The sequence below is a fragment of the Dicentrarchus labrax genome, unplaced genomic scaffold (genome assembly GCF_905237075.1).
Source record: "Dicentrarchus labrax unplaced genomic scaffold, dlabrax2021, whole genome shotgun sequence".
Classification (NCBI taxonomy): Eukaryota; Metazoa; Chordata; class Actinopteri; family Moronidae; genus Dicentrarchus; species Dicentrarchus labrax.
The window spans coordinates 3,975,272-4,000,802 of record NW_026136724.1 but is presented as its reverse complement, the minus strand read 5'-3'; the positions used below and the strand labels follow the sequence as shown (position 1 = coordinate 4,000,802).

The 25,531-nt window shown below is 41.3% G+C and overlaps 2 protein-coding genes across 2 annotated transcripts; one reads left to right on the top strand and one right to left on the bottom strand.

The window, feature by feature from the left end:
• Positions 1-473: 473 nt before the first annotated feature.
• Positions 474-3,385, top strand: nopchap1 (NOP protein chaperone 1). The gene is made up of 4 exons (XM_051392576.1): positions 474-646; positions 1,572-1,646; positions 1,762-1,895; positions 2,042-3,385. Exons 1-4 carry the CDS (start codon positions 586-588, stop codon positions 2,219-2,221), a joined length of 450 nt encoding a protein of 149 aa, XP_051248536.1. The 5' UTR covers positions 474-585; the 3' UTR covers positions 2,222-3,385.
• Positions 3,386-3,618: 233 nt separating this feature from the next.
• aldh1l2 (aldehyde dehydrogenase 1 family, member L2) lies at positions 3,619-24,684 on the bottom strand. The gene is made up of 23 exons (XM_051392553.1): positions 24,444-24,684; positions 22,916-23,060; positions 20,922-21,156; positions 17,702-17,867; positions 17,334-17,435; positions 15,815-15,904; positions 14,387-14,521; positions 14,064-14,189; positions 13,887-13,978; positions 13,012-13,159; positions 11,924-12,043; positions 11,623-11,750; positions 11,097-11,247; positions 10,936-11,006; positions 10,709-10,814; positions 10,474-10,561; positions 9,251-9,344; positions 9,061-9,160; positions 8,296-8,394; positions 7,846-8,011; positions 6,576-6,681; positions 6,273-6,472; positions 3,619-6,115 (listed from the first exon to the last, which is right to left on the bottom strand). The coding sequence occupies exons 1-23, from the start codon at positions 24,489-24,491 to the stop codon at positions 6,060-6,062; spliced, it is 2,772 nt and encodes a 923-aa protein (XP_051248513.1). The 5' UTR covers positions 24,492-24,684; the 3' UTR covers positions 3,619-6,059.
• Positions 24,685-25,531: the final 847 nt, after the last annotated feature.

The window sequence follows — 25,531 nt, the reverse complement described above, 5'->3', positions numbered from 1 at the left end:
TTCCTGATTGTATTCACTTATTTTCTCAGCGCTAATGCATATAGTAATGTTATCTGAAACATTATTCTGTTACTAAATTAAATTACTTCCAATTTTTCAACAGACAAAAATAAAGAAATGACCTTCAAGATTGTCGTTGAATTGTATTGGGTCAACTCTGACGGGTTTCGGTGCAACAAAATCATATCAGAGTGAGATCTCCTGCTAAACTACAGGCTCTCAGGTCAGAACAAGAAGTGCCACACAGATATTTTGATTGTAGTGCGCAATCGCAGAGTACACCTTGCTTAAGGAGTTGTCCATAAAGCTCATAGGTTTATTACATTTACCGATAGGTTCAGTAAAAGTGATGACTTTTAACGATGCTGTTATTGTCTGGTTGTTTATTAGAGTTCCTATTCGTTGCATATGTGCGGTCGGTGCAGTTTTTACAGCCAACTTCGCAGTCTAATTTCATGAGTTCCTCCCAAACACCAGAGGGCGCTATATAAATCATAGATTAGATATTTAATTTCTTACCTTCCTCCCGGAAGTTGGTCTCACTTGTAACACACATGTTGAAAACATAACGGCATCGCGTCTAACATGGACTTAAACATCACGAAGACGAGTTCACAGGCTTTGCTGTCATGTGGCAACGGAGGAGGTTTGAATCCCTTTATTAGCAGTTAAAGAGTCGGAATAAAAAGCAGAGAAGAAGAATGTTAAAGGGCTGTGTTTATTCTGATCAGATGTTCTTCAAGGAGCTTCTCTGTGTCTGTAGAGCTTTGTTCACAGGGTTTCTACCTGCTGGAGGCGTCCTGTATGAGCTCCTCCATTACAGTGTCCTCTCACATGATCTCCACAGATTGTTCTATCACGTGTTTACCAGCTCTGGGGAGGTTTTTTTTTTTTTACTACTAATATATTCCCAAACTCTAAAAAAAAAGAAATTCTGAAATGATCATTTCTCTTGTCTATCAAAAAATATAAGCATCATTTTATACAGGCGTTGTTATGGCTTGCAACGTTTTACAACCCTTAGATAGACATAGGGCTGGGGAATATGGGTAATATCATCATCATCAGGATATGGATATGTCCTGGTGTCAACATGACAAAATAACACCTGAAATGACTGGAATTAGACAGTTGCAGAGTTCAGGTTACTTTGCATTTAAAGGAAAATGTCACTGATGTCAGGCTCAGGCACAGATTGCGAACAAATACCGATGTGCTCTATACACTCACATTGTGGATGACGAGAGAGACAGACTGAGCTGGGAGAGGCAGAGACACTTATCTCTGTAGATTTCTTTGTTTCCCTGGCACATGAGGGTGAATAACTAACACAGGAAAAAACATGAACAGGTACTGGCCCAGAATGTCCTGGAATCAGTGCATCTCAGTCTCTTCTAGTCCACTGTAGTATGCTCGAAACCTGGTTGGAAGACCTGTCACTTTATTGTGACTTAATGCTGCCGTTCTCAACACTTTGCGTCACATTGTGTATCTTGATTTGATCCTTTTCACTGTATGAATCAGGTATTGTATATTGTAACTCATTGTGAGCTTGTTTGTCGTGCTGCTAGGCCTCAGAGAGAAGCTCCTCCTTAAGCCAAAGGCTGGCAGCTCCCTGCAGACAGAGAGGCTCCCGAGAAGCAGCGGTGAGACCGAACATCCCTTCCTGCATGCTGTCTTGCTATTCAGTTCTTTTATAGGATTTATTTGCAGTGAAGGATGAATCAGAGATGTGATTGTGTGTGTTTTGTTGTGCGTCAGTGTTGGAGCGGCTGCAGAGCTTCCTGCCTCAGATGGCCGAGGCCAACGAGAAGCTGAAGCAGCAGATGGAGGAAGCTCCTGCTGGATGCTTTGACATAGAGAGCGTGGAGGAGGCGGAGAGGGTCATAGAGATGGTGAGTGTCGGCCTCTGTTGGTGAATGTAAGCTTCCCTGCCGCCCTCTGGTGGACTAGAAAACCCCAGACGTACATTTAAAAGGCCCCTTGTAGTTGTTTTTGACTTTATTTGTTGTGTGAATTGATGGAGTCATGTGATCCTCAGGACGTCGCGCTGGTGGAGCTCAGTGGTTCGGACTCCGAGGATGAAGAGGAGACGTCGGACTCTGAGGAGGAATCGGATTCGGGCGAGGAGAGCGAGCTCACAGAGCAGAACCTCAAACTACCTGGAGACAAAGGCAAGAACAAAGCCAACATCCAGGTTGTCGACCAGCAGAAAGAGTAGAAAAGTCGGCCGCACAGACTTTTGGCTGCGTGTTGAGTTTCTTTGTCCCCTCTGAGGTGATGCAGGACAAACTGACCAATTAAAAAAAACCCTCTGCCTCAGGTTTGAAGGGATTTTAGCCTACTTCAGAGACGGTGAAAAGAAAGCTCCTGCGTGGGGGAGATGCAGATCTTACTCATCCCTATGGGAACAGCAGTAAATATTATTTTGTACGTGTGCCTTTGGAGCCCGAACAGATACTGTGATGACCTCATCCAGTCTGGCAATCAGCTGTGACCTTCATTGTGCATGATGTGTCTGGGTGTAACACTGTGGATCACCTTGCTTTTGGTTTTCATGAGCTTGTACACGTTCTTATGGAAGCCGAGACTGGCCATGCTTGCAACTGTTTTTTTTAAGGGTTCATTTATCTCGTTATTTCAAGAAAACAAAAGGCCAATTTGTCTCAGGACTGTCGGGGAGGATTCATAACTGAACTGAAAACAGTTGTTAGCAGAATGTACACCTGAGAGTTCATTTAAGCTGTTCATTTCCTGACAGTGTGATGCAGTGCTGACAAAATGTATCAAGACAAGATTGAGATTTATTAAAGGAGCTCAAAGATTCTCTTCAGGCACTTTTTCCTGGCTGCTGGCTCATTTTGGTCAGTAGGAAGATGAATATGAACTGGCACCGTGGATTGTCCATTATGGGATAAATTAACGTGATCTCGAGATAACGGCATAAAAACCAAAAAAAAAACAATTGCAAACAGGGCCCTTCTGGGCTTCCGTACGTTCTTACATTAGTTTAGACTATAAACTATTTCATGCAGCTCAGTTGTGTTTTTTAAGAGGAAGATGGGGCACCGGAGAATAAAATAAAGCCTCTGTACACATACTGCTACATCCAAATTAGTATTAATTCAGGCTAACATGTTAGCTAGCTTACAATCATTATAACCATGTTAATTCTTTCAAATTACCATGATGTATTACCATGTTCTCTGGTTCCGTTGGTGTGATTGGTCGGATCCAGTTTTCTCTTTTACTCATACTGTTGTAAACTACTGTATATTTGGACTGGGGTTTTTTTTTAAGTGAACTGACTTTGGCACCATTTTGTCACATGTAGGTATTGAAATCATTTTTACGAATATCAAATTAAAATATATGATTACGCTAACAGGTGCTGGCTTCTCATTAACCTACACATTCACATCCTAACATATCTATATATGTAACACATACAGCATAAACAAGTACACCCCCCTCTGAACATCTTGAACAACCTGTGAAGATGACACAATGTATAAAATGTATTGAACATATTCTTAAAGGTCCAGTGTGTAAAATGTAGGTAGCTCTGTTACAGAGGTAGCAAGGTTACAGAATATGCAGAACAGCAGCAGCATACAATTCAGTTCAAATCAAAGTTTATTTTCCATTGTATGACATTACTAGCTGAAGACATTTAGTTCATTGAGGGGCAGCTCTCACCTTTTCCACAATGGTTGAGAAATGCATAAAAACATTTAGCTGGTGTGTCTTTACCGAATACAATATAGTGTTATAACATAGTCTTCCTCTGTCTGACAAAAATATATCAAATAGTCCTTTTTCTCTCTTTTGTTAAAAAATATTTACAAAAATGTCCAATTTAACAAAGAGAGCGAATGTCTACAGTTATTGGGAACAGACAGCTTCAAGGACATGATGTAAACAACAGTTTGTATGCTGGAGATAAAATAAAAATGGCTCAACATAGTCTGACTTGGTAACAATTAAATACTGTTAGTGTTTTTCAACCATGGGTGTATTTGTGTGTTTGAAAAAGCTACTTTCAGATCCCTGTCAAAACCCATCGAATTCGGACCCAGTTCAGAACAGAAATGAAGGTGAACCCTTTATAACAGAAATCTGAAACAAGCCTGAGACATTTAATCAATCACATTAACTATTTATTTTACTATAGTCTGTCAAAGTTACACTGGCATTATGTGGTAGTGCTAAGCTTTGAGCAGTAAGTGCTTTGTTGTAACACTGAAACATGCTCTGACATCTGAGATTTGAGGGCCAGCTGTCTAGTAACCATTATTATATGAGAAACAACTGAACTGAAACATTGCAAAATGGTCGTCATTCGTGGACTTCCTTACCACATAGCTTGTGAATGTGATGCTATGAAGCAGCTGAATCTCAAACAATAGTTGTCATAGTTGTGTTCACAAAATAATTATAATTTAAAAATAAAATATAAAAGTGACTCTGTTTAATGTGTCTGAAAGATGATTTGTATAGTGTACGGAAATAAAAGTCCAGTCTACCTACAAGTAGGAAATCACTCTAAAGTAAGGTTCTTTACCAACTGCATTTGGCTGTCGTAAAGTCAGTCCTCATTAAGACTTTAATCAATAAGAATAAAACTGTCCCTTCTTTCCCTGCAACCAATTTTCATGTAAGCATGAAAGTTAATGTTTGACCTTCAAAATAGTTGTCTGATAAAATATTATAGAGGAAAAAGTCCTGCCCTTTTTTTGCTGCTCACCTCATGTGGTTTAACTTATCCCTTTGCTGAATTGATGTCAAAGTGTACTCCAGTGTGTGTCAGTACACTGTGACATCACTGTAGGGTGTGGGTAAAGGAGCAGGTACACACTTCTGTTTACGCCCAGAACGTGATTATGAAACAGAGTTGGAACTTTCAGACAGAGGGGGCAGAGAAACACTGGTTTTCAGCCTACTCGTCAACTCAAGGTTGACGTTCTTTCTTTTTTCCCCAACTTTTGACCGCATCACACGTCATCTGCCGGGGAAACCTGTGATATGTGGTTGAAAGTTTAAAAAAAAACACTGTTAAGTACGCCTTGAGTTAAGATTATTTTCTCAAACTGATTTTATGTGGATCAAATGCAACTCTTTTCAAAGACTTTTCCACCTGAATCCTGTTTTCCCATCATGCCGATGATTCGTTCTGACCAATTGACCCTTCCTAAGTCCCGCCCCCTTTTTGATCTGTGCTCCAATAAAAGTTGCGCAAGCCAAAGTCAAAACTCTTGTCAACTTTCTCCTTTCCTGTACTTTGTTGCACATAGCCTAGCATAGCGTATCTACTGTAAGTACATATAAGGAGAAACTTGGCCGAGGCTTGCTCCACTGTTATTGGAGCACAGAACAACAAGGGTCAATTGACTTTACTATCGAGTTATATTCTGTTTGCTAACCAGATGCAGCTCTCCAGTTAAGTCCTGTCAGGCAGGGCACTGGCTACTCTAAAACTCAAACATAAGCTTCAACATTCACATTCATGTACACACGAGTTTATCTATAAATCCATAAATCCATAAACGAAGCGTTGTCTAGTTTCTAGTACGATATATAACAGCGCAGAAGCTGCCACAGAGTAAACAAAGAGGTATTGAAGGAATGGTGAAGGCAGCATTACAAATGAATGAGAAAGGCATGACGAAATGATTTTCAAATTTTGAACAGAATTGATTGACATGATTGCTGAATGACGGGTAAACAGGTTTTAGGTTGAAAATGGTGAGTGTGTTTTAACATAAAACACACTTTGATGGAACTGAAACCTTACTAAAAATACAGTCAGACCCTGCTCGGGAGTCCAATTCGGGAGCTGTCTCTTGTCCGTGATGTGAATTTTCACGCAGAAAGCCAAGAAAAGACGGGCACGTTGTCCACACTGAGACGAGCAACAGAGCTCTCCTCTCATTCGTACAGTACACACACTCATACACACACTGTCCAGAAGCAATGCTGAATGACGCTGGACGTCTGACTGAAGCGGACAGACAAGTCCCTTCCTATTCAGATGTGGGTCAGAGTTCGTTAGGAGAACCTCAGTACTCCACAGTCACCGCTTTGGTCTTGAGGTATTCCATGAGAGCGTCTTCTCCTGTGGACGAGACCGAGAACAAAACAGTGTCATTCAATAGTCACTGGTCAAAGCTTTCTGGGAAACTGAGGAAGAAGGTGGCGAGGGACAAAGGTATTTTCTGCCAAAAGACCAATCTATGTCATGTCCTTCGCGTCAACTCCGTGTCTCTACTCACCGAGGTCTTTGCCGAAGCCGGACTGTTTGAAGCCTCCGAAAGGTGAGGCCACGTCGGTCTTATTGTAGGTGTTGATGAATACGGTTCCAGCCTCCAGCCGCTCGCTCACGTACATGGCCTTGTTGATGTCGCGGGTGAACACGCCCGAGGCCAGGCCGTACTCTGTGTCATTGGCTCTGTGCAGCACGCCTTCCACATCACTGCGGCGTGGAGCGAGAGGACAGAGGACACCGGTTGGAGACTTTAATTGCACAACAGCTCTGCGACATCCACAGCTTTACATACTTTTTTTTGACGACTTACCCATTTTTGAATTTGGACACCACCATGACGGGGCCGAAGGACTCCTCTTTGGCGATGAACATGTGGTCCTCCACATCAGTGAACACAGTGGGCTCCATGAAATAACCTGAGGGAAAATTGCCATATTGATGATGATTGATGACTAATGCTAACAATGATGCTAAAGCTTCTACAGACAAGACTATAAATGAGACAAAGTGTGTGCGAAAGTGAGAGTAAATCCACAGAAAATTAATCAATTATCATATTAATAAAAGGCCCTTTTTCAAAATGATGTAAGCTAACCTCTTTTTCAGGCTGAATGGTGGCTAATGTTTAGCACCTTGCAAAGCTATTGTTCAGCATCTCCTTGTATAAAAAAGTCAAGACTCACCAGAATAATAGTCACAAATCCACAATATTTCAGATTCATTTTGGTAACGTTAACAGCTATTTTATTTTTTGTTGCTGACTTAGACCATGTGTGAATCAGACTTTCTGCTTGCTTGCTGGCTTTACTAGCCACAGAACTCGTAACCGAAAGGTAACGTTTGTCCAAAATATTAGCGTGGAGCTTACACACTGGTAAAAATTAGCCTGAAGTGTTGTTCTGACAAACATTTGTGGGGGACACAGAAAAAAACCTAATTAGCCTAGTGTTGTTATAAAAATATATATATATATATATATATTAATAAATCTTATTTTAAAGTTTTTGTTTTATTTTACATAGCTAACCATGCTAATTGTAGAATTTGTGAAGTGCTAGCTCTCCTCTGTTTCATAGCATTAGCATTTGATGCTCATTGACTAAATGATTGTATTAATAGGAAAAAATATATATGAGAGATCTATTGAAGCTTATCAGAGGTCTTATCTTCATCTGCAACTTTACAAAAACTAAAATGTACTTTGTAGACAAAACAATAATGCTTAAAACGCTATAAAATAAAATAAGGCAGATTAAAAGAAAGGACAGGCAAACTCAACAGGTGAAAAGCACTAACATCTAAAATAAAAGCTGCCTGTAATGCTTGTAAAACGTGTGATTTAAAAGATTGTTGATGCAATTCCAAGCCAGACACGCCACATTAAACACTGATAAAACCCACCACTCCTAAACACACACATAAATACAGTCTGGCACCAAGTTTGTGATGTAGTTACTTTTACGACGCTTGTTCCTCCTCCCCTCCTGTATTCTGTGTGTAAATCTGACCTGACTGGACTGAAAATTCAGTCCAAAACCCTTCAGCTACACACATTGTACTGTGCTCAGTGTGCATTCTACCTGGCCTGTCCACCTGTTTGCCTCCGTACACCAGCGTAGCACCCTCCTTTATTCCAACCTCACAGTACTCCAGCAGCTTGTCCAGGTGGGCTTTGTGATTCTGTGGGCCGTGGTCTGTGGAGCGATCCAGTGGGTCTCCAATTTTCATCTTCTTGATCTCTTCCACCTTAGAGGAAAAGGACGGTGAAATAGAAACAAGACTTTTTAGGTTTAATAATGCTGTTTTAGTTTTTTCTGCTAAAATTCATATATTAAACTACATTATGGGGACTGTAGGAGCCAGTGTTTCTGCAGGGACTAAAAGTTAGGTCTGCCTCTGCTGATCCAATTTGGTCGGTTCTTTTTTATCTGTCTCATGAGTCCCCCAACTGTACAGAAGTATCCCTTTAATGTACAATATGTACTACATTCCTCCAGAGGAGGGCAGTGTCAGTGTTTTGGCTCACTCACCACTCGGCTGATGTACTCATCATGAATGGACTCCTCCACAAACAGACGTCCAGCAGCAATGCAGTTCTCACCTTTGTTGAAATACACAGAGCTCATGCCCTGTGGACACATAGACACACATACTGAATTAACAGCACAGACTCTGATTGTGTTAGTTTACTTTAGCATTTAAAGCAGTAAATAGACATTTAATAAATTGTTTATAACACTGTAATGTAGTTGTGAGCAGATATAAAGAGAGTTTTCAGTAAATGTGCAGTATTTTAACAATAACAACAGTTATACTTTATAATCTCATTACAATCTAATGTTGTTTTTCTCTCAATCCGCAGCTCCAAATATCTGCCATGATATTCCGCCTGCAGATATGGTGTAGGGCTGCAACTAGTGATTATCTTCATTATTGGTTAATGTGTGGAATTTGTTTTTGTTTAATCCATTAGTCTATAAAATGCCAGAAAAGAGTGAAAAATGACTCCCAAAATTTTCCCGAAGCCAAGGTTATGTCATCAAATGTGTGGTTTCGTTTGAAAAACCAAAAAGAGCAAATCCTTATATTTGAGAAACTGAAGCACAGAATGTTTGGCACTGTTGTTTAATAAGTAACACATTACTGGAGGTGAATTTAAGGGGGGAATTGAACTGAAAAATGCATTCACTGACAAATTGCATCAGCACTAACACTGTGTAAAAGCAGCCTATTCATCTTCCAGCATGCTCCCACCCTAAGACAATAACCTCCCTCTCTCCAACTGAGTCTCTCACCATGCGAACAGCCTTGTCCATGTCGCAGTCACTGAAGATGATGAGAGGTGACTTCCCTCCCAGCTCCAGAGAAACCTTCTTCAGGTTACTGACTGCACAGCTGCAACAGGAAATCACAGGGAAAAGAGGACGTTAAGTTTCATCTAACAGCTACGTCAACCAATGAGCTATTAGGTTTGTCAGGTCAGACCTCTTCATGATCTGTTTGCCGATAGGTGTGGAGCCAGTGAAGCCCAGCTTGCGGATGTCTGGGTGGTCGGACAAACGCTGTCCCACCATGCCACCTGCGGGAGAGAACAGGTTAGGAAGGTGGATTATGGATCGAGGAAACTAAATGGCAGCCATGTTTGGAGCTTTTCTGTCTATGCCAACCCGTATGTTTATATGTATATATATATATATATATATATATAGACTTAAATGAAGTTTCCCAGAAAGAGAACACAGTGTAAGGTTTAAAAGGTTGGCTGGTGTTACTGTATATTTTCCTATTATCAATAAATCCCATAAAAAACCTAAACCAACAATATGTTAGTCTGTCCTTCAGTACTTTGAAATCTTTTAAAATCAATCACAAATATATAGTTTCATTTGTAAAAAAAAAAGGCTCAGTAATTTGCTCAAACAGCTGCTCACTGTAGTTTTTATCAAATGTTACTCAAAAAGGAGGAAATGGTGCATTTGTTGGGGACTATTTTCAGCAGTGGATTAATCCACATTTGGTGCTCTAGTTAGTATTTGTGGCAGCAGGACGATGTGTGTGAGATTGAGTCATGATAAACTAATCCATAAATCATAACTCATTAATAATGATAGGGTAAACAACTAATAAAACAGGATCAGATTGGGAGGTTAGCAGAATAGCATTAGCAAACTCTTGTTTGTTTATTTTCTCAACATAAATCATATTTATACAACTTTAACTCCCCCTGCAGTGGCTCTAAGCCTCTAAAAATAATTAAAGTTACAAAGACTGAGGAGGGAACATCACTCTTTGAGTGAACTGCTCACCAATTATAGACGAGGGGTTGCAAGTAGACCTACTTTTGTATTAACGAGCAATTGATGTTGGCGTCAAGGACCCCCAAATTGATACACATTAGGCTGTGGACCCGTATTTAACAAAGATATGGTCTTCTGATGAGATTTGGTTATTCTGTAACTGTCTATACTGATTGTCAAATTAAAATATTGCCAATTTTTTTTGGGGACCCCCTAGAACTCCCTTAAGGACCCCTGGAGGTCCCCGAACCCCAGGTTGAAAACCGCTAGCCTAATACAATCAGCCATATTTTGTTTGTGTGATCTCTAATTGATATGTTTCCTTGCCCTTATGACATCAAGAACAGAAATCACAAGCGAGGAAAGGCTTCATTTTTTAGCCTATGTGGATCTTATATTTGTGTTCGTTACCTGAGCCCGGCAAAATGTTTATAACTCCTTTTGGAATGCCAGCTTTCACTGACAGCTCAGCAAACTTCAGCGCCGTCAATGGAGTGACCTGTAAATATTGGAAACGGCGTATCAAATGTGAACTACTCGCTGACACTGGGTCCATTCAGCTAAAGAAACATCTCCACCACAGCTCTTTACGCACTCTGTGTGAATGCCTTTATTCTCAGTGAGAGTGTGTGTATGATGTACTCACCTGTGCGGGTTTAAGAACAAGTGTGTTTCCAGCTGCGAGGCAGGCTGCGCTCTTCCACGCCAACATCATGAGAGGGTAGTTCCATGGAATGACTATGGCACACACACTGCAGCACAAAAAGCACCGTATGAACAGGTGGACATATTTATGGGACGACGTATTAAATATGCATGTGGATGAGTAGCTCAATGACAATAAGAAACATTTAGTAAATCCAGAGCTGTTACCCCAGAGGTTCTCTCTTGGTGAAGGTCAGGTTGCGGTTGGGCCGGGCTTGGTTGATGGGGATTGTCTTGCCCTGCAACAAACAACCGCGTGTGCCTCTGGTGTTATAATCAGTGTGGAACCTTTATGAGACTGTGGTTTGTGTGCCTGAACGTTAGTCTACCTGGATCTTGTCACACCAGCCGGCAAAGTATCTGAAGGTCTGGATGGACATGCCTACGTGCGTCTTCAGGGCCAGCGTGTACACAGCCCCCGAGTCGATGGACTCGATGGTGGCCAGCTCCTCCTGGTGTTCCTCCATCAGGTCTGCAAGCCTGAAGGGAGGAGGTCAGAGGGGACAGAGTGCTTTAAAATGAGACAAAATGCATGTACATGTAATACAATAGTCGTCCAGCTGTTAAAGCATTTTAAAGTAGTAATTACAAGTGACTAGCTAATTAGCTATCCTGTAAACTCATTTTAGTAGTACACATTTTCCTAGAGTATTTTTATTTGGTAAGCAAGCTCCTAATTTTTTTTATCTAAAAAGAGAGCACAGGCCATATAATGTACAGAGCAGACCTGTGTGCTGTAGTGGTTATTTTGTAGTTGTGTTTCTACCCTTGGGGAATCTGGACTGTCTGGACTGAATCTGGAGTGTCTTTCTGATCATGTAATCCTTCTGTCGTCCTCCGGGTGGAGCCACTCACTTGTAAAGCAGACTTCCTCTGTCTCTAGGGTTCATCCTGCCCCAGGGTCCGTTATCATACGCCTCTTTGGCAGCTTCCACCGCTCGGTCCACGTCCCCGACTGAGGCGTAGGACACCTTACAGATCACCTGGTGAAGGATAGAATGGTCACACACGGCCCAATAATTAAGTGCACCTAAAACAAAACCTTGTGCCTGTTTGTGTGTGTGTGTGTGTGTGTGTGTGTGTGTGTGTGTGTGTGTGTGTGTGTGTGTGTGTGTGTGTGTGTGTGTGTGTGGATTTATGTGTTCATGGGACTCACTGATCCATCAGTGGGGTTGATGGTTTGGTAGCTCTTGCCGTTTTCTGCATCCTCAAACTGGCCGTTGATGAAACATTGGTATGGCATTTTCACTGTCATGTTGTTCACGTCTTTGGTTGCCTGGGTACAAAACAGCAGTAACAGTAGTTAAATACATAAGTCAACAAACCACAGACACCTACATTTGTGCATATCTTACAGAATATGATGTGCGATGAAAGATAAAATATCGAACAATTTGCTAGTAAAGAGATAGTGGAGTCATACATAGCAGGTCTGCTCCGTGTACAACTGAGCTCAAACTGCTGTTTGTCTCATCTACAGGAGTGAATTATGGATTTATTCCGACCAAAGCAGAGTTGGTGATTGTTGGATTGGTGACTTTTATTTTGTTTCGGTCCACTTTGAATGAAGCTACTATGTTCCAATGATATGCAAGGTAAAATGATTGTTTTTGTCTATGGAGTCTGGTGGTGAGTGATTGAGCTATTCCAGCTGTTTCTGATTAAACAAAAGGTCTATCTCTGCAGGGATCCTTTCCATAATGCTGTCAGACACAGAATAACAATCTGAGCCTGTCAGTGGAAAAAACAAGCACTGTTAGTGAACTTACTGTGACAGCTGCACTTGTCCCTAAGGATTAATGTTAGCTTATGTTGTGGCCATTGCAGCCCTTTTCAAGAATATGCATCTGTGATTTAAGGGTTTATTTCAACCAAACCAGCATTGGTGATTGTTGGAAAGACAGTGGATTATTTTGTTTCTACCTCATTGTTTTGGTCTGGTATGCAGGTGCTCCAGTGTGACATCCAGTGTATATTTCATACAGACCTCTCACTTTATTTATTTATATATGTATATATATATCTCTTTTTATGTTTGTATACATTGTATACATTGTATGCATAGTATGCATAGTATGCAGTATACATCTATTTCTATTTTTATCCTTTTTTATATTCTCTATGTTTACTGTAATGCACCAGTTTACCAAGGACCATTCCTTGTATGTGAAAAGCTACTTGGCAATAAACCTGATTCTGATTCTGATCCAGATTAGCATGCTGTAAGAGTCAGTTGGGACTCACATAGTCGATGACCAACTCCTCCTCCTGGTCCTCTCCTCTCAGCTTGCGCACGAACATCTGGATGAAGTCCTGGAAGGTGGTAGCCATGTACACGTCCTCAGTCTGCAGCTGGACCCCGGCACACTTCTGCTTCACCTCCTCCACCAGCCTGGAAGAGAGACGGCATCAGTTCTTCCACTCTACTTCTTCTTGTTTATTATGTGCATCACAGCACCTACACAGTGTTTTCTCTGGGACTTTTTTATTTGTCTTTGACGTTGCATTATTCATGTACATAATTCCCTATTCTCATTCTATAGTTTTGGTGTTATTGGATTTATTTTGTTGTGTGCTGGCAGCTCAATCTCAGCTTTACAGCGTCAGTAATTAATGTGTGGTTGTCACTGGCACGCTGGTAAAACTGTGAAAGCTGGGTCTCACTCTTGGATGCAATCAATTCATTTAAAAATCCTTTTATTTCCTTCCAACTGGAGAAATGCTTCTCAGATGAGATTAAGAAAACAAACAAAAATACTGTTCTTGTAAAAGATCTGTTTTGGTTCTGCCCTAATGATTTTTCTGTGTCCATAAACAATAATACTCTCTTTCTGCAGGTTTCATCAGGTTCAATTTAAGACCTAATTGATGAATGTTGTGTAAGAGCTATTTTACATACATACTGGCATACTTTGTTGTGGTTGTTACAACGTGATCAATAAAAAAAACTTAAAAACAAAACTGAAAAAAATCTATTAAAACAGCTGAACAATCAGAGAATATTCTGAATTTGAGATTTCAGATACTTCAGCTCAAAAAGATGCAACCATATTTCTAACTCTGGTCTTTCTGGTGAATCATTTCCGACCAATCATGGCTGCACTGGCCTCCTCCCTCACCTGACCACATCCATAGAGGCGGCTCCAGATTTGAAGAAGTCTGTGGTGTCCTCGATAGCTGGGACGTTGCTGAGGATGCTCTTCCAGATGTTCTGTGATGAAAAAGAACATTCACACTCAGCACAGGGAAATGTTACAGTGAAAGTTTAAAAAAAAATCAACTAGTAGTTTACTTGCCCTGATCTCCGATGCCATCTTCTTCTCATCATCAGTCAGCTCCACGCTGGAGCTCTCCCCAGAGGAGAAGTATTTGGAAGCAGGGATCATCTTCCCATCTTCAAACTGCAGGTTCTTTACCAGCAGCTGTGAAACACCAAACACAGAGCAGATAAAGCAGGGCAGCTGGAACAGGCCAACACACACTGTGTTTGAACAAACCAAGCAGCCACAAAACCTGCTCAATCTGACAGCCAACACAGGCATGAGCATTGCCACACTCGCCCAGCTCTACCTTTGTTTGCTCTGAATATTTGCTTTGTAGTATAACAAACTGAACTCACAGGCTTCCCATCAGTTCCATACAGGACCAGCCCGTTCTTGGTGACTAGGCCAGGCTGCGAAGCGCCCTCCACCTCCAGGGGCTGACCGGCTGGTACTGACCCCCCCAACATGGACGAGCCATACAGGGTCACAGTCTGAGGAAAACACACAGACGAGCATTAAAAACACATATTTTATGAGTCTGTTAAACTTTTAGGTCATATTTTGATCTGGAGTTACAGTTTCAGGAAGATTCCAAATTCAACCAGTTTTTTACTCTTCGTTGTACGGGAACTGTCCTCATATACAACTGAAGTCCTTTAAATGTGCTCTGTTTGCTGGGTAATAAAGCTGCAGTAGATCATTTTAATAAAAATAACTTTTTGTCATATTTTGCTAACTTTCACTATATCCTGACAGTAGTACATGAGATGGATAATCTGTGAAAAAATCTGGTTCCTCTGTCTCCTCCTAGTGCTCCGAATGGCATTTGTAAGAATCCACCGGGCCTGAACATAAACAACCAAACAGAGCCGGGGAAGATAGTTGATTTGTTGAGTCTCAATCCCAGGTCATCAAATACCAATACTTGGGACCTGAGAATGAGACTCAACAATCAACTATCCTCAAGCCACCAACCCAAAACATCAGTATTTGACAACTCAACAATCTTTCTCTAAAGCTTAACATCTTATATATTGTTTGTTTAATCTGGAAAAAAACAACGTGTCATTTTTTTTGTTTTTGTTTTGCACGGCGCTACAGGGCTTTAGCTCTGAAAGACAAAGTTTTCTTATTTTATCTTATGTGGGATTGTACTTGGACTACATGGGCACAGAGAATTCCCAAAGACGGATTTTGGGCTGGGGGATCTAGCCTGGAATAAGGACTCAGACCTGTAGAACAACTGTATCTGTAATGTACTGCTCATATGTTTAGAGACAACTTTTGTAATTGCAACTGTTTTATGTATGGCTGACTAGAAGCTTCTTCCGCTTATTGTCAGTATTGTTGCTCTTTTCTTTTAAACATTGGCCTACATGTCTTTTTTTCCTTTGGAATTGATTGATTGATTTATTTTAGTTTTGCTCAATTCGTTCTCTTGATCTCTCCCTTTCTCTGGTATTCCAAAAAAGTGTAATGAAAATATGAATTTAAAAAAGGGTTGTCAATTAGCTCTTCATCTTAGATTGAAGACTTTTCAAGACCTTCAAATGCCAAGTATATAAGGAAAATAAGCCTAATATTGGTTTAATATTACCACACTGTGAAACTACAACATTCTTAATCGCACATTTTCTTCACAGTCTTCCAGGACTTTAAGGTACTGGATATCTGTCTCATGTCAAAAATATCAGGATCTATATCAGCCACCCAAACCTTTATCAGTCTGACTTTACAATGCACAACCGGTGTGTGTATTTTCGTCTTAGTTCCAGGAAACGCACCTGACCATCAATGACAGTCCAGGCACCGGGGACTTTGTCATGGCCGCGGATCCAGTTGTGGATGGCCTCAGCTGGCTGGGCCAGGTTGATCTGGGGGACAGAGAGACACCGGAGTCAAAAGCTGCTGACGGCTCAGATTCACTTTCAGATCAGGTCACAAACATTTCTGAGAATGAGAGGGACGACCAACAGCTGGTTGCCGCTATCTGAGCGACACGTGGAAAAACTATGCTGGAAACTAACCCTCTGCACCAAGAATAGCATTTAGACACCCTGCCAGCAACGTGGCTCCGAGTGACAAATCAGAAAGCAGCTGTGAGCAGCCCCACCTCTGTTTTTCCTCCCCTCGTGAGATAAACACCAGCCAGACTCAATCTTACATATCTGGCACTGAACATGATGAGCCAACAGTAAATGTCCATGCTGTTCACTGAATGAAGGGGTTGTTGCGTTGTTGAATACAAGCTGTGTCTTCTTCTGTGTAAAAATGTGGCATATTGGGCTTCAGCACAATGATGTCGGAGTGACATAAATAACATGCCATATCAGTGTTTGATGTGAGTTTTTTAAACGTCTCATGTCTGGAATAGTTCCGGTCACCCCACCCACCATCTCCTTGGGTACATATTTAGATTTAGGACACTTTTTCTGTGGGGAGAACCTTGTCCAAACACAGGCTACTGGAATACTACTCTTCTTAACATCCCATTTTACAACACACCCTTCACAAATTCAAAAAATGCATTCAAACCTATACACATAAGCCCTTCCCCCCGCCACCCCCCCCGTCCCCGCGGTTACCACACCAACACCGCGTTGGCTGTGGAAACATTCTGCATATATTGAACACGTGTTTTTAACAGTGGATTTCCTTGAAGTATAAAATCAACTGAAAAACTAATTTTAGGAATAAATGTGACGTGTACAGTGGCATCATGGGCTTCACTGTGCCCCTTTAATCGGTTTTCTCTGTGTGATACATCTGAGTTTTTCTCTAACTCATTCAGTATTTAATGTGTTTGGCAACCAGTGACACACTGTCACCTCTGAGCACGTTACACACACACACAGTCATCACTGAAGAGAAATGATACGTGCAGTACAAGCTGTCATATGTTTTGGCTCTCTTCTGTTTTAACTTACCTGTACGAGGTTTTATGCCTTCCACAGTGCATAACAAACATCCCTGCCAGTTCTCCCATCACAGGTTCACTGAATATGTGTGCGTTTGTGTACATGTGCCTGTCTGACAAGTGTGCCATCTTTAGCGCTGGTTGAATGCCTTAGAGAGGATGTGGTGGTAGCAAGAAAGCTCTCTCATCTTTCTACCTGACTGCCAACACCGGATGCATTTCAGCCATGTTAACGCCTACATAACACATCTGATGGTCATCCAGAATTCATAGAACCATAGTTACATACTTAACCCTTTAACATCCATCCATCAAATCGTATTCAACATTTGCAAGTACATAAAATAACTGCTCAACTTAAAGAGGTACGTGCATATATGTATCACCTTGGCGTTGGATTTCTTCTGAATGCCCTCATAGCTCGCTCCTTCCTCTGACTGGGGAACTCGAGGGGCCTTACCATCAGCGATGAGCTGCACCGACTCCACCTGCACCAGGAAACAGTGTGTGTGTGTGTGAGACACCTCGGTCTGTGGTGTGTCTGTGAAGTTTATGTTAACATGTTGTTGACAATCTCGAAAGATAAAGAAGGCTGAGTGGGAACTGGGCATCATGAGGATATGTTTCAATAGGTCTTCACTACTTGATTGATTACTCTATTTGAAAAAGGTTCTATAAAAATGCATGCTGATACTACACTTCTGATTACACTCCTTATGTAATCAAATCAAAAATATGAAGTCCAGGTGGTTACCATAGCCTTGATGCCCTCTGGGAAGAGGAAGCGGTTGTACAGCGTGTCCACGGTGTCGTTCGGCTCGACAGCACACTCCCTCTGCAGCAGGATCGGTCCGGTGTCCAGTCCATCATCAGCCCAGAACACTGTGAAGCCAGCTTTCTTATCACCGTGGATCAGGGTCCTAGTGACACACACATACACAGAAAAAAACACACTTGGAGCAGTGCCATAACACAGGTATTTTTAGAGCAGATAGAGGATATAACGTGGACCATAAAGCTGAGCAAATGGAGCAGACTCAGATAAAAGAAAGATAAAATGAGATTGCACCTGGAGAGAATGACACTGAAGCAATCAGACTGTTGATAAGACTGTGAAACAAACTGTGTACCATCGCTTCTCATTATCGACATACCAGCTTGACTGGAATCATATCATAGACGGATAATCTGTGAAAAAAATCTGGTTCCTCTGGCTCCTCCTAGTTCTCCTAATGGAATTTACAAAAATCCACCAACAACCAATCAGAGCCAAGGAAGATAGTTGATTGTTTAGCCTCATTCCTAACTTAAATGAACATTAAAACTTTTGTTATGAATTGGCGCTATACAAATAAAATTGAATTGAATTGAACTGAAAGATTTACATTACTCTCATGTCTTTCCGATAAATATGAAGATAGCAACAGAAGCAGATTGGACGATTAGCTTAGCATGAAGACAAGAAGAGGGGAATTTCTCTTTCTTCCACTAAAGCTCACTAGCTTATTAACACGTTTTATCTCATGAAATAATTAAAAAACAGCAAATTAAATGGAGAGTATTTTTTTTACTTTAGATAGAACAGAGCTAGCTGTTTCCTCAATAGTCTATATACCAAGCTAACATTGACATTTACACAGGTAGCAGGGGTTGAAAGCTAAAAGTCAGTGTCTTTGAAGAAACTATAGTACAAGTTGTGTTTTTACAGTTGAAGACAAACGGAAGCCATTCATTTACACACAGTGATAACAGGAACAGAGAGATAGTCAGGGTGGGGAAAAGGCCGACTAGCAAGTGGCATAGATAACAAAACCAGCGTGCTAGGAGGTTGGAGTCAGAACTGGTTTAAACCTCCTGCTACACAGACAGATAGACAGACAGACCCTGTCCCTCTGCTCTGACCTGGAAAACAGAGAGGACTGACGGCCTGTGAACTTAGTTCTTCTGAAGTACAGGACTAAATCCTTTAGCGTAAAACCTAGCTTGTGTAACTTTTGCTCAACGGTTACTGGATAATGTTGGTGAAACGTAGAATATCAGTAGTAAGTAGAGAAGAGTAAAGTCAACACATTTACTCAGAGGCAGTTACAATGAGCCAACTTAGCTAAAGAGATATAACATTAGCCATAACAGGCCATAGTCAGGCTATAACAACAAAAACGCTGAGTGTATTGAACTGAGCAAGGATGCACTGCTTTATTCACTTTTCTGTGTATGGAAAGAATATGTATTCATATAATTCTTTAAAAAGTGTAGTCTCACTTTTTATGCTGTCTAAAAAAACCTGGAATCTTTTATTGCTATCATTTCTCTTAGTCAACAGTTTTTTTTGTGTTTTATTTTATTTCCCTTTTATAATTGTATTCACATTTCAATCTAATATATCCAAGTGTTTATTTTTTGTGAGAGTGGAACTGCACTAACCTGTATGAACCAGTATAGAAGGTGCTATACAAGTTTACTGATGCTAGTACAGTATGACACTGGTAAACCAATATGTGTGATTGATCACAACTGTTTCTATGTGAAAAATGGTGTCTGCTTTATGTTCATATGTGACAAATACACAAACATTGTACGTCATACTCTGGCTTCCTATTACATGTCCTTCTGCATATTTCAGCCATTGGTGGTTACAACTGGCTGTGTTGTGGGAGAATATTCAGAGAAAGGTCTATTAATTGTGTTAAGGAGCTGCAATTACCACGTTCAACGTAAATGAACAAAGCATGTGTTCTGTTTCCCTGACTGACTGCTACAGTTACAGCTGTGTAGTTCCATCTGTTCTGCCTGTTGTCCTTCATTCATTTACAGCTGCACAGTTGTGGCTAAACAAATAAAACCGAGCTTATTTCAGCGTAATATCTTATCTATCACTGTGACAAAAACTGTGGTTTTGTAGGTCGGCCTATGACGTGAACGTCACTGTTGTCTTTTCTTTTTTACAAATGTGAATCCAAGTTGGCAGCGAGCCAAAAGCAAAGTTCCAGCAGTGATATCCGTTAACCCTGTTGTTACCAGTCAGTGCAGGTCCAATCAGACCAGTAACAGTAGCAGAAGTAGCAGAGTGCATCTGTGATACATGTGTGCACGTGTAGAATTCTGTTGTTTTGATAAGCTTATTTCGAAGGTTACGTAACCACTGGCAAGTTTGCATACCGTTGTCAACTATAACTAACCACACAATCAAATAAGCTAAGCTATGAAATTGTTGCTAAGCAGGCTTTCATTTCCTGCAGGCGCTGTGGATGCGGCACAAACCGGCCAAGTTTACAGCTGCTACTGGCAACTTTGAAGGTGGAATGTTTTAAGTTGATGTTGTGAATCAATCAACACAACTTAAATGCCTTCAATCCATTTGTTTTTATTGGCTCCAGACTATGTAGACTGTAAATATTCTATTTCCTCACTTGCAGTGTTAGAGTTCAATATATTGCGATACAGTAAGCGAGGTGATATATTGTGAAAATTGTCACGGTATAAAAAACATGCAACCATATGCATAAAATTCGAGTAAAACAAATGTAAAAAAGTTTACTAGTTTGTAAAAAAATAATGCTATTGAGTTGCATTATGGGAAATGTAGGATCCAGACCAGGATTTTTTCAATTTGACCGAAGATTTTCTTAACATTTTGTCATTATTTCCCATTGTAGACTCAAACAACACACTGTATACTGTACCACTTCATGTTCTGTTCCTGTACACATTTTACTTGAGGTCATATGACCCATGTAAAAAGTGATATCCGGACTGATATTTTTTTTCTTTCTGTCCAGTGAGGATGTTGCATGTGTGTAGCCCAACCTTTCTTTTCAGCTAGAAAGGCATGTGTTGTATTGTCATGTAGTAAATAGAATTTACCCTCTGCTCCCCAAATGTATGATGTCGGAAGATCCAGTCTGACATCACTCTAGTACCAAAGATATTTATATACTCTTTGAAAAAGAGTGTGTGGAATTACCACTCCTCACCAGTTGATGGCAGAGGCTCCTCTGTGCAGCGGCAGGATGGAGGGGTGGTAGATGATGGAGCCGTGCTTGGGCTGGTCGATGATGTTCATGGGGATGAACTGAGAGCAGAAGGGCATGACGTTGAGCTCGGCGCCCACCGCCTTGTAGGCGTCCACCACCTCCGGGATGGGCTTCCCCTTGACCCGCCACCGTGGGAACTTGAACACAGGTGTCCCGTCCTTCTCCGCCGCCACCGCTGAAAGAGAAAAGGAGAACTTACTGATACAGTGTGCTGCAGGGCGGTGACAATCAGACAGTTTATTGGTCTGGCTCTGTTTCATGGTTACAGTTCATTTCAATGTGCAAATCAGCTTGTAGAGATATTGAACTCCAGTCAGAACCAGTTTTACCTGCACACACTCAGACAGAAGGTTAGGCAGACCAAGAAGAAAAGCATGGCCGAGTTTCAAAGTGTGCATGTCTGAGAGAGAAAGCGATTACTAATAATTAGGATAATTGATATCATCAAAATACAATAAAATATAACTGGAAATTTACAATTTACAAATTATAACTATTTACAATATGCTCAGACTTGCACTGATTTATATATAAGCTATTATTATATATTGCAACATCTGATCTCACGTTAGTCTTCTTTAATTGCAGCAATAATTGCAGCCTATAAACAGTTTAAGGATGTCCTCCAGACATGAATTAAGATATGTATACAAATAGTCTGCTTAGAACAAAAATGTGTGTCTGATATGTTTTTTTGATGTGAAATCTCACAGCATCTTTCCCATATCGACACCCCTCCACTTCCTGACGAGCTAAACAAATCTAAACTCAATGACACAGCACAAATATGTTTATGACTAATAATAAGAGAAAATTGTGCAAACAGAGGAAAGGAGTATGGCAGGCGGAGGTCAAGAGTCAGCTGGTAGTCGATGAGGATGATGTTGATGCTTCCTGGAAAGATTGCATCATCACACACATCAGACGTTTCACCTCCGAGCTGCATCTCCGGGCCACACAGGGCCTCTCTGCCAGACAATGGGAGGCAGACAATGGAGCCACTATCCCGCAGCTAACGCAGGATAAAGGCCTGTCTTTGTGCAGGAGCACTGTAGAGTCAACATGCATCTACCTCAGCCACAGCGCAGGCCTCTGATGACCGGAGAAGACCTGGGACATCAGAGGCCGCCGCATCCAAGATGATCTGTCCTGTTGTTTTTGTACAAACCCAGTTCAAAACATCCACTCTGCTGCATCTTTATGTTATTTCTCTTTATCAGAGCCATTTACACACACTAGCTCTATATTTGCAATATAGAGTATTTATTATTGACCTATAACCGACCCAATGAGCTCCTGGTTTTCATTAATTCATATTTAAGGACCTTTATGTCTTGCTTCCAGGCCATACTAAGCTAATGATAGCAATCATACAAGCTTAGTAGGGTATGCCTGTTACAGTAAAATAATTATATATATAAACAGTTTGTAACGCACATGAATTGGATCAGTACTCAAGTTTAAGTATTCACAACATCTCTAAAAAAGATGAATGTGTTACTCTACCATCACTATTTGGACAGAGTTTTGGCAGCTTCTCATTCTGCAGGGTCTGCAAGATGGACTTAAAGAAGTGGCTGTGCATGAGTCCAGACTGCGGTTTGTTCTGCTCTGTTTTCCAAGCATGACGAACTGTTCTGAGATGCCAACATTTATCCCTTTACACTCATAAAACCTGGCATTTTTATGTTGTTTCCTGTAGCTGGTTTGAATTGTGTGTCAAATCCAAAAGCACCACCATTTTCTAAGAGAGAGAACCAAACTGAAGAGGTAAACATTCACAATGATTCATGTGAATCTATAAGCACACAGTAACCCATCAGCAATAAGAGCGCAACGAAGGAGCAGGAAAGACAGGGATTTACACACTATCTGGTAGGTAAACCAATCAGAGAGGAAGATAGAAAAGGGAGGAGAGAAGAGAATGAACTCACCCAGGGGGTCAGCCTTGCCATCCTTGTCAGGGACTGTGAACACGCCCACCACCTTGTGACCCTGCTTCCTCAGGTTGCTGTACACCTCCTGTCCGAACAGGCTCTGGCCGATTATAGCTAGCTTGAGTTTGTTCTGGTAATAATGCTGTAACGAGAGCAAACACACACACACACTGTTAGTTCCATAGATGTTATGCAAAGTGGTAAACCCAATGTAGAGGAGTTCTTAACGGGAACCTGCTGGACCAGGATCCAGAGGGGACTCCAAAACCGTTTTGTAATTTAAGCTTTCTGTTAAACATTTGTTGTGTCCAGGGCCTTGTGGATAAAACCCTGATGACCTCACAATGACATCATCAGGGTTATACAAGAATACAAGGTAATTTAGTCAGTTTACAACTCAGGGTTGTATGATGAAATTTAGCTTTGCAGTTCCCTTACGCTACTGTTTAACTGAAATTTGAATTGTGTTCACTGCAAACAACAAAAGGTTGAGATCCAACTAACTCATTCATTTTCTTCTTATTAGTATTATTATTAGTTTTATTATCAACTAACTGACTGAGCTGTTTTAGCATTAAGTGAAACATTTTATAGTAGTTTTTTCCCATATGACCCATATCCCCACATATGGGAATGACAAATGTATAAAATGTATGAGCGTATAAAAAGCACACACTGAAAAGAGCTGGGGGTGTAAATCAGGGGGGGCCCTTGCTTGCCTTTCCCAGGGCCCCCAATCACCAAGTGCGCCCCTGACCCAGTGGTTAGCCAACCAGCTCTGAGAACAGCTATTGGCTGCCAGAGAGTACAACCCTCATCCAGAGCGAGAGGTCTGTGACTGCAGCAGCACATGTGTGCAGGAAGGAGGTTTCAGGTTTCCCATGCTCACATGAATGCTAGTGCATGAGGCACCCTCTCTGGCTGTCACAGTGCTTTTTGCAACGTGCTTCATGATGCATTCAAAGACATCCATTCCATACAACCCCAGTAAGGTCGCTCCAAACACCCTGGGAAATGACAGTGAATGTGGTTGCAAACCGGCCCCAGTAATGATGAATGAGCAGACTGCCCATATGTAGGTTTCCTCTGGGCTGCCTGCAGCCCTGCAGGATCGGAACTAAGCCGCTGTCGGTCTACAGTGGAGCTCACAGGCTGATGCAACTCCTCCAGATCTTGTACAGTAAAGGCCAGTCCAGTGAGAGCATACAGGCAGGGGGAGGCAGGGGGAGACAGGGGGAGACAGAGGACAGCGGCAGTAACGTGGCAAACTGGCACTCACACTGTCATTCACCATCGTTTGCTCTGTTTGTACGATACAGCAGCTGACTTATGAAGACCTGCACATGAACTATGACTCACTGATCCGCAATCAGATCCGAGCCCGGCTCAGTGCTCTTCATGTCACCACGACCTGGCACGCGTTCAGTATTTACTATTATGATATTTTCCCATCAATGCAACATAAGTATCACAGGCTCTATTCATTGTGTGGTGCAGCAAAAGCAGCGAAGCAACCTTTACTCACGGACGAGGTGGAGAATTTCCTTAAGACTTGACTCGCAGTCCACAACATAATGGCGGTGTTTTGTTTATAAAAAAATGTATTAAAAATAAAAATGAATCCAAATATTTTACAATCTGTCCGACCTGCTGCTGAGGTATGTGCACTGCTGGCCACACACACCTGCCTCTATGTGTGTGAGCGTGAGTCAGAGGAGTGGCCGTGGTATATGCTCACCACAGCCAGCTTATACCCGACAGCAGCACACAGAGGACGTGCTTTGGCAGTGTGCGTGCGCGGTCCCGCGGTGCTTACTACATCCTCGACCGCGCGGTCCCGCGTGGGAATTCATAAAATGTATCAAGCTGCTCACTGACCGTAGTTTTAGTGTAATAACATGTTTAACGCGATGCTACGGTCGAATAGCTAACAAAGCGACTGAATTATGTTTAAACATTCAAATAAAGTTTCACTTAATAATAATTATAAAATATAACGTTAATTTACTGCAGCATATTAAGCAAGGCCACTTAACGTTATATGTTAATAACAAAAAACACACCCCGCCGTAGCTAATGTTACTAGCCATTGTTTGCTAACAGTAGCCAAACAAAGTTGCTAACATGCTAACAGATGACTATAAGCCTAATATGAGTCGAACTAGTGGTTTTAGATATTTTGGTGATTTAGTAGGCCTATCCTTTTTTCTTTTTTAAAACTGAACCATAAATGATGGTATTATTTCAGTACATATTTCAGTGCTGGTTCCCACTCTAACTGGCTGGCCTGTTGGCTATGTTTCTGTTATTTGATGACCAATGCCAAAACCCAAAGGCCATGTTTAACCATTAATCAATCAGGCAAGCACCAAGTTTAACCACAAAGTACGTTTTAATATGCTGGCACTAGATGTCAGCTTTTAAAAAGATACCGTCCCCTCTCTGCACCACAAACAGGTTTCAGGGAAATGAGGGAATTAGAGAAGTTGCTACGTAATGTCACATTTCACTCTGCAACACAGTAGCTAATGGTTGCTAACAGTTGCGGAACAAAGTAGCCTAGTTGCAAACAAATGACAGCGTAGTTATATGAATAGACATTAGCCTGTTATT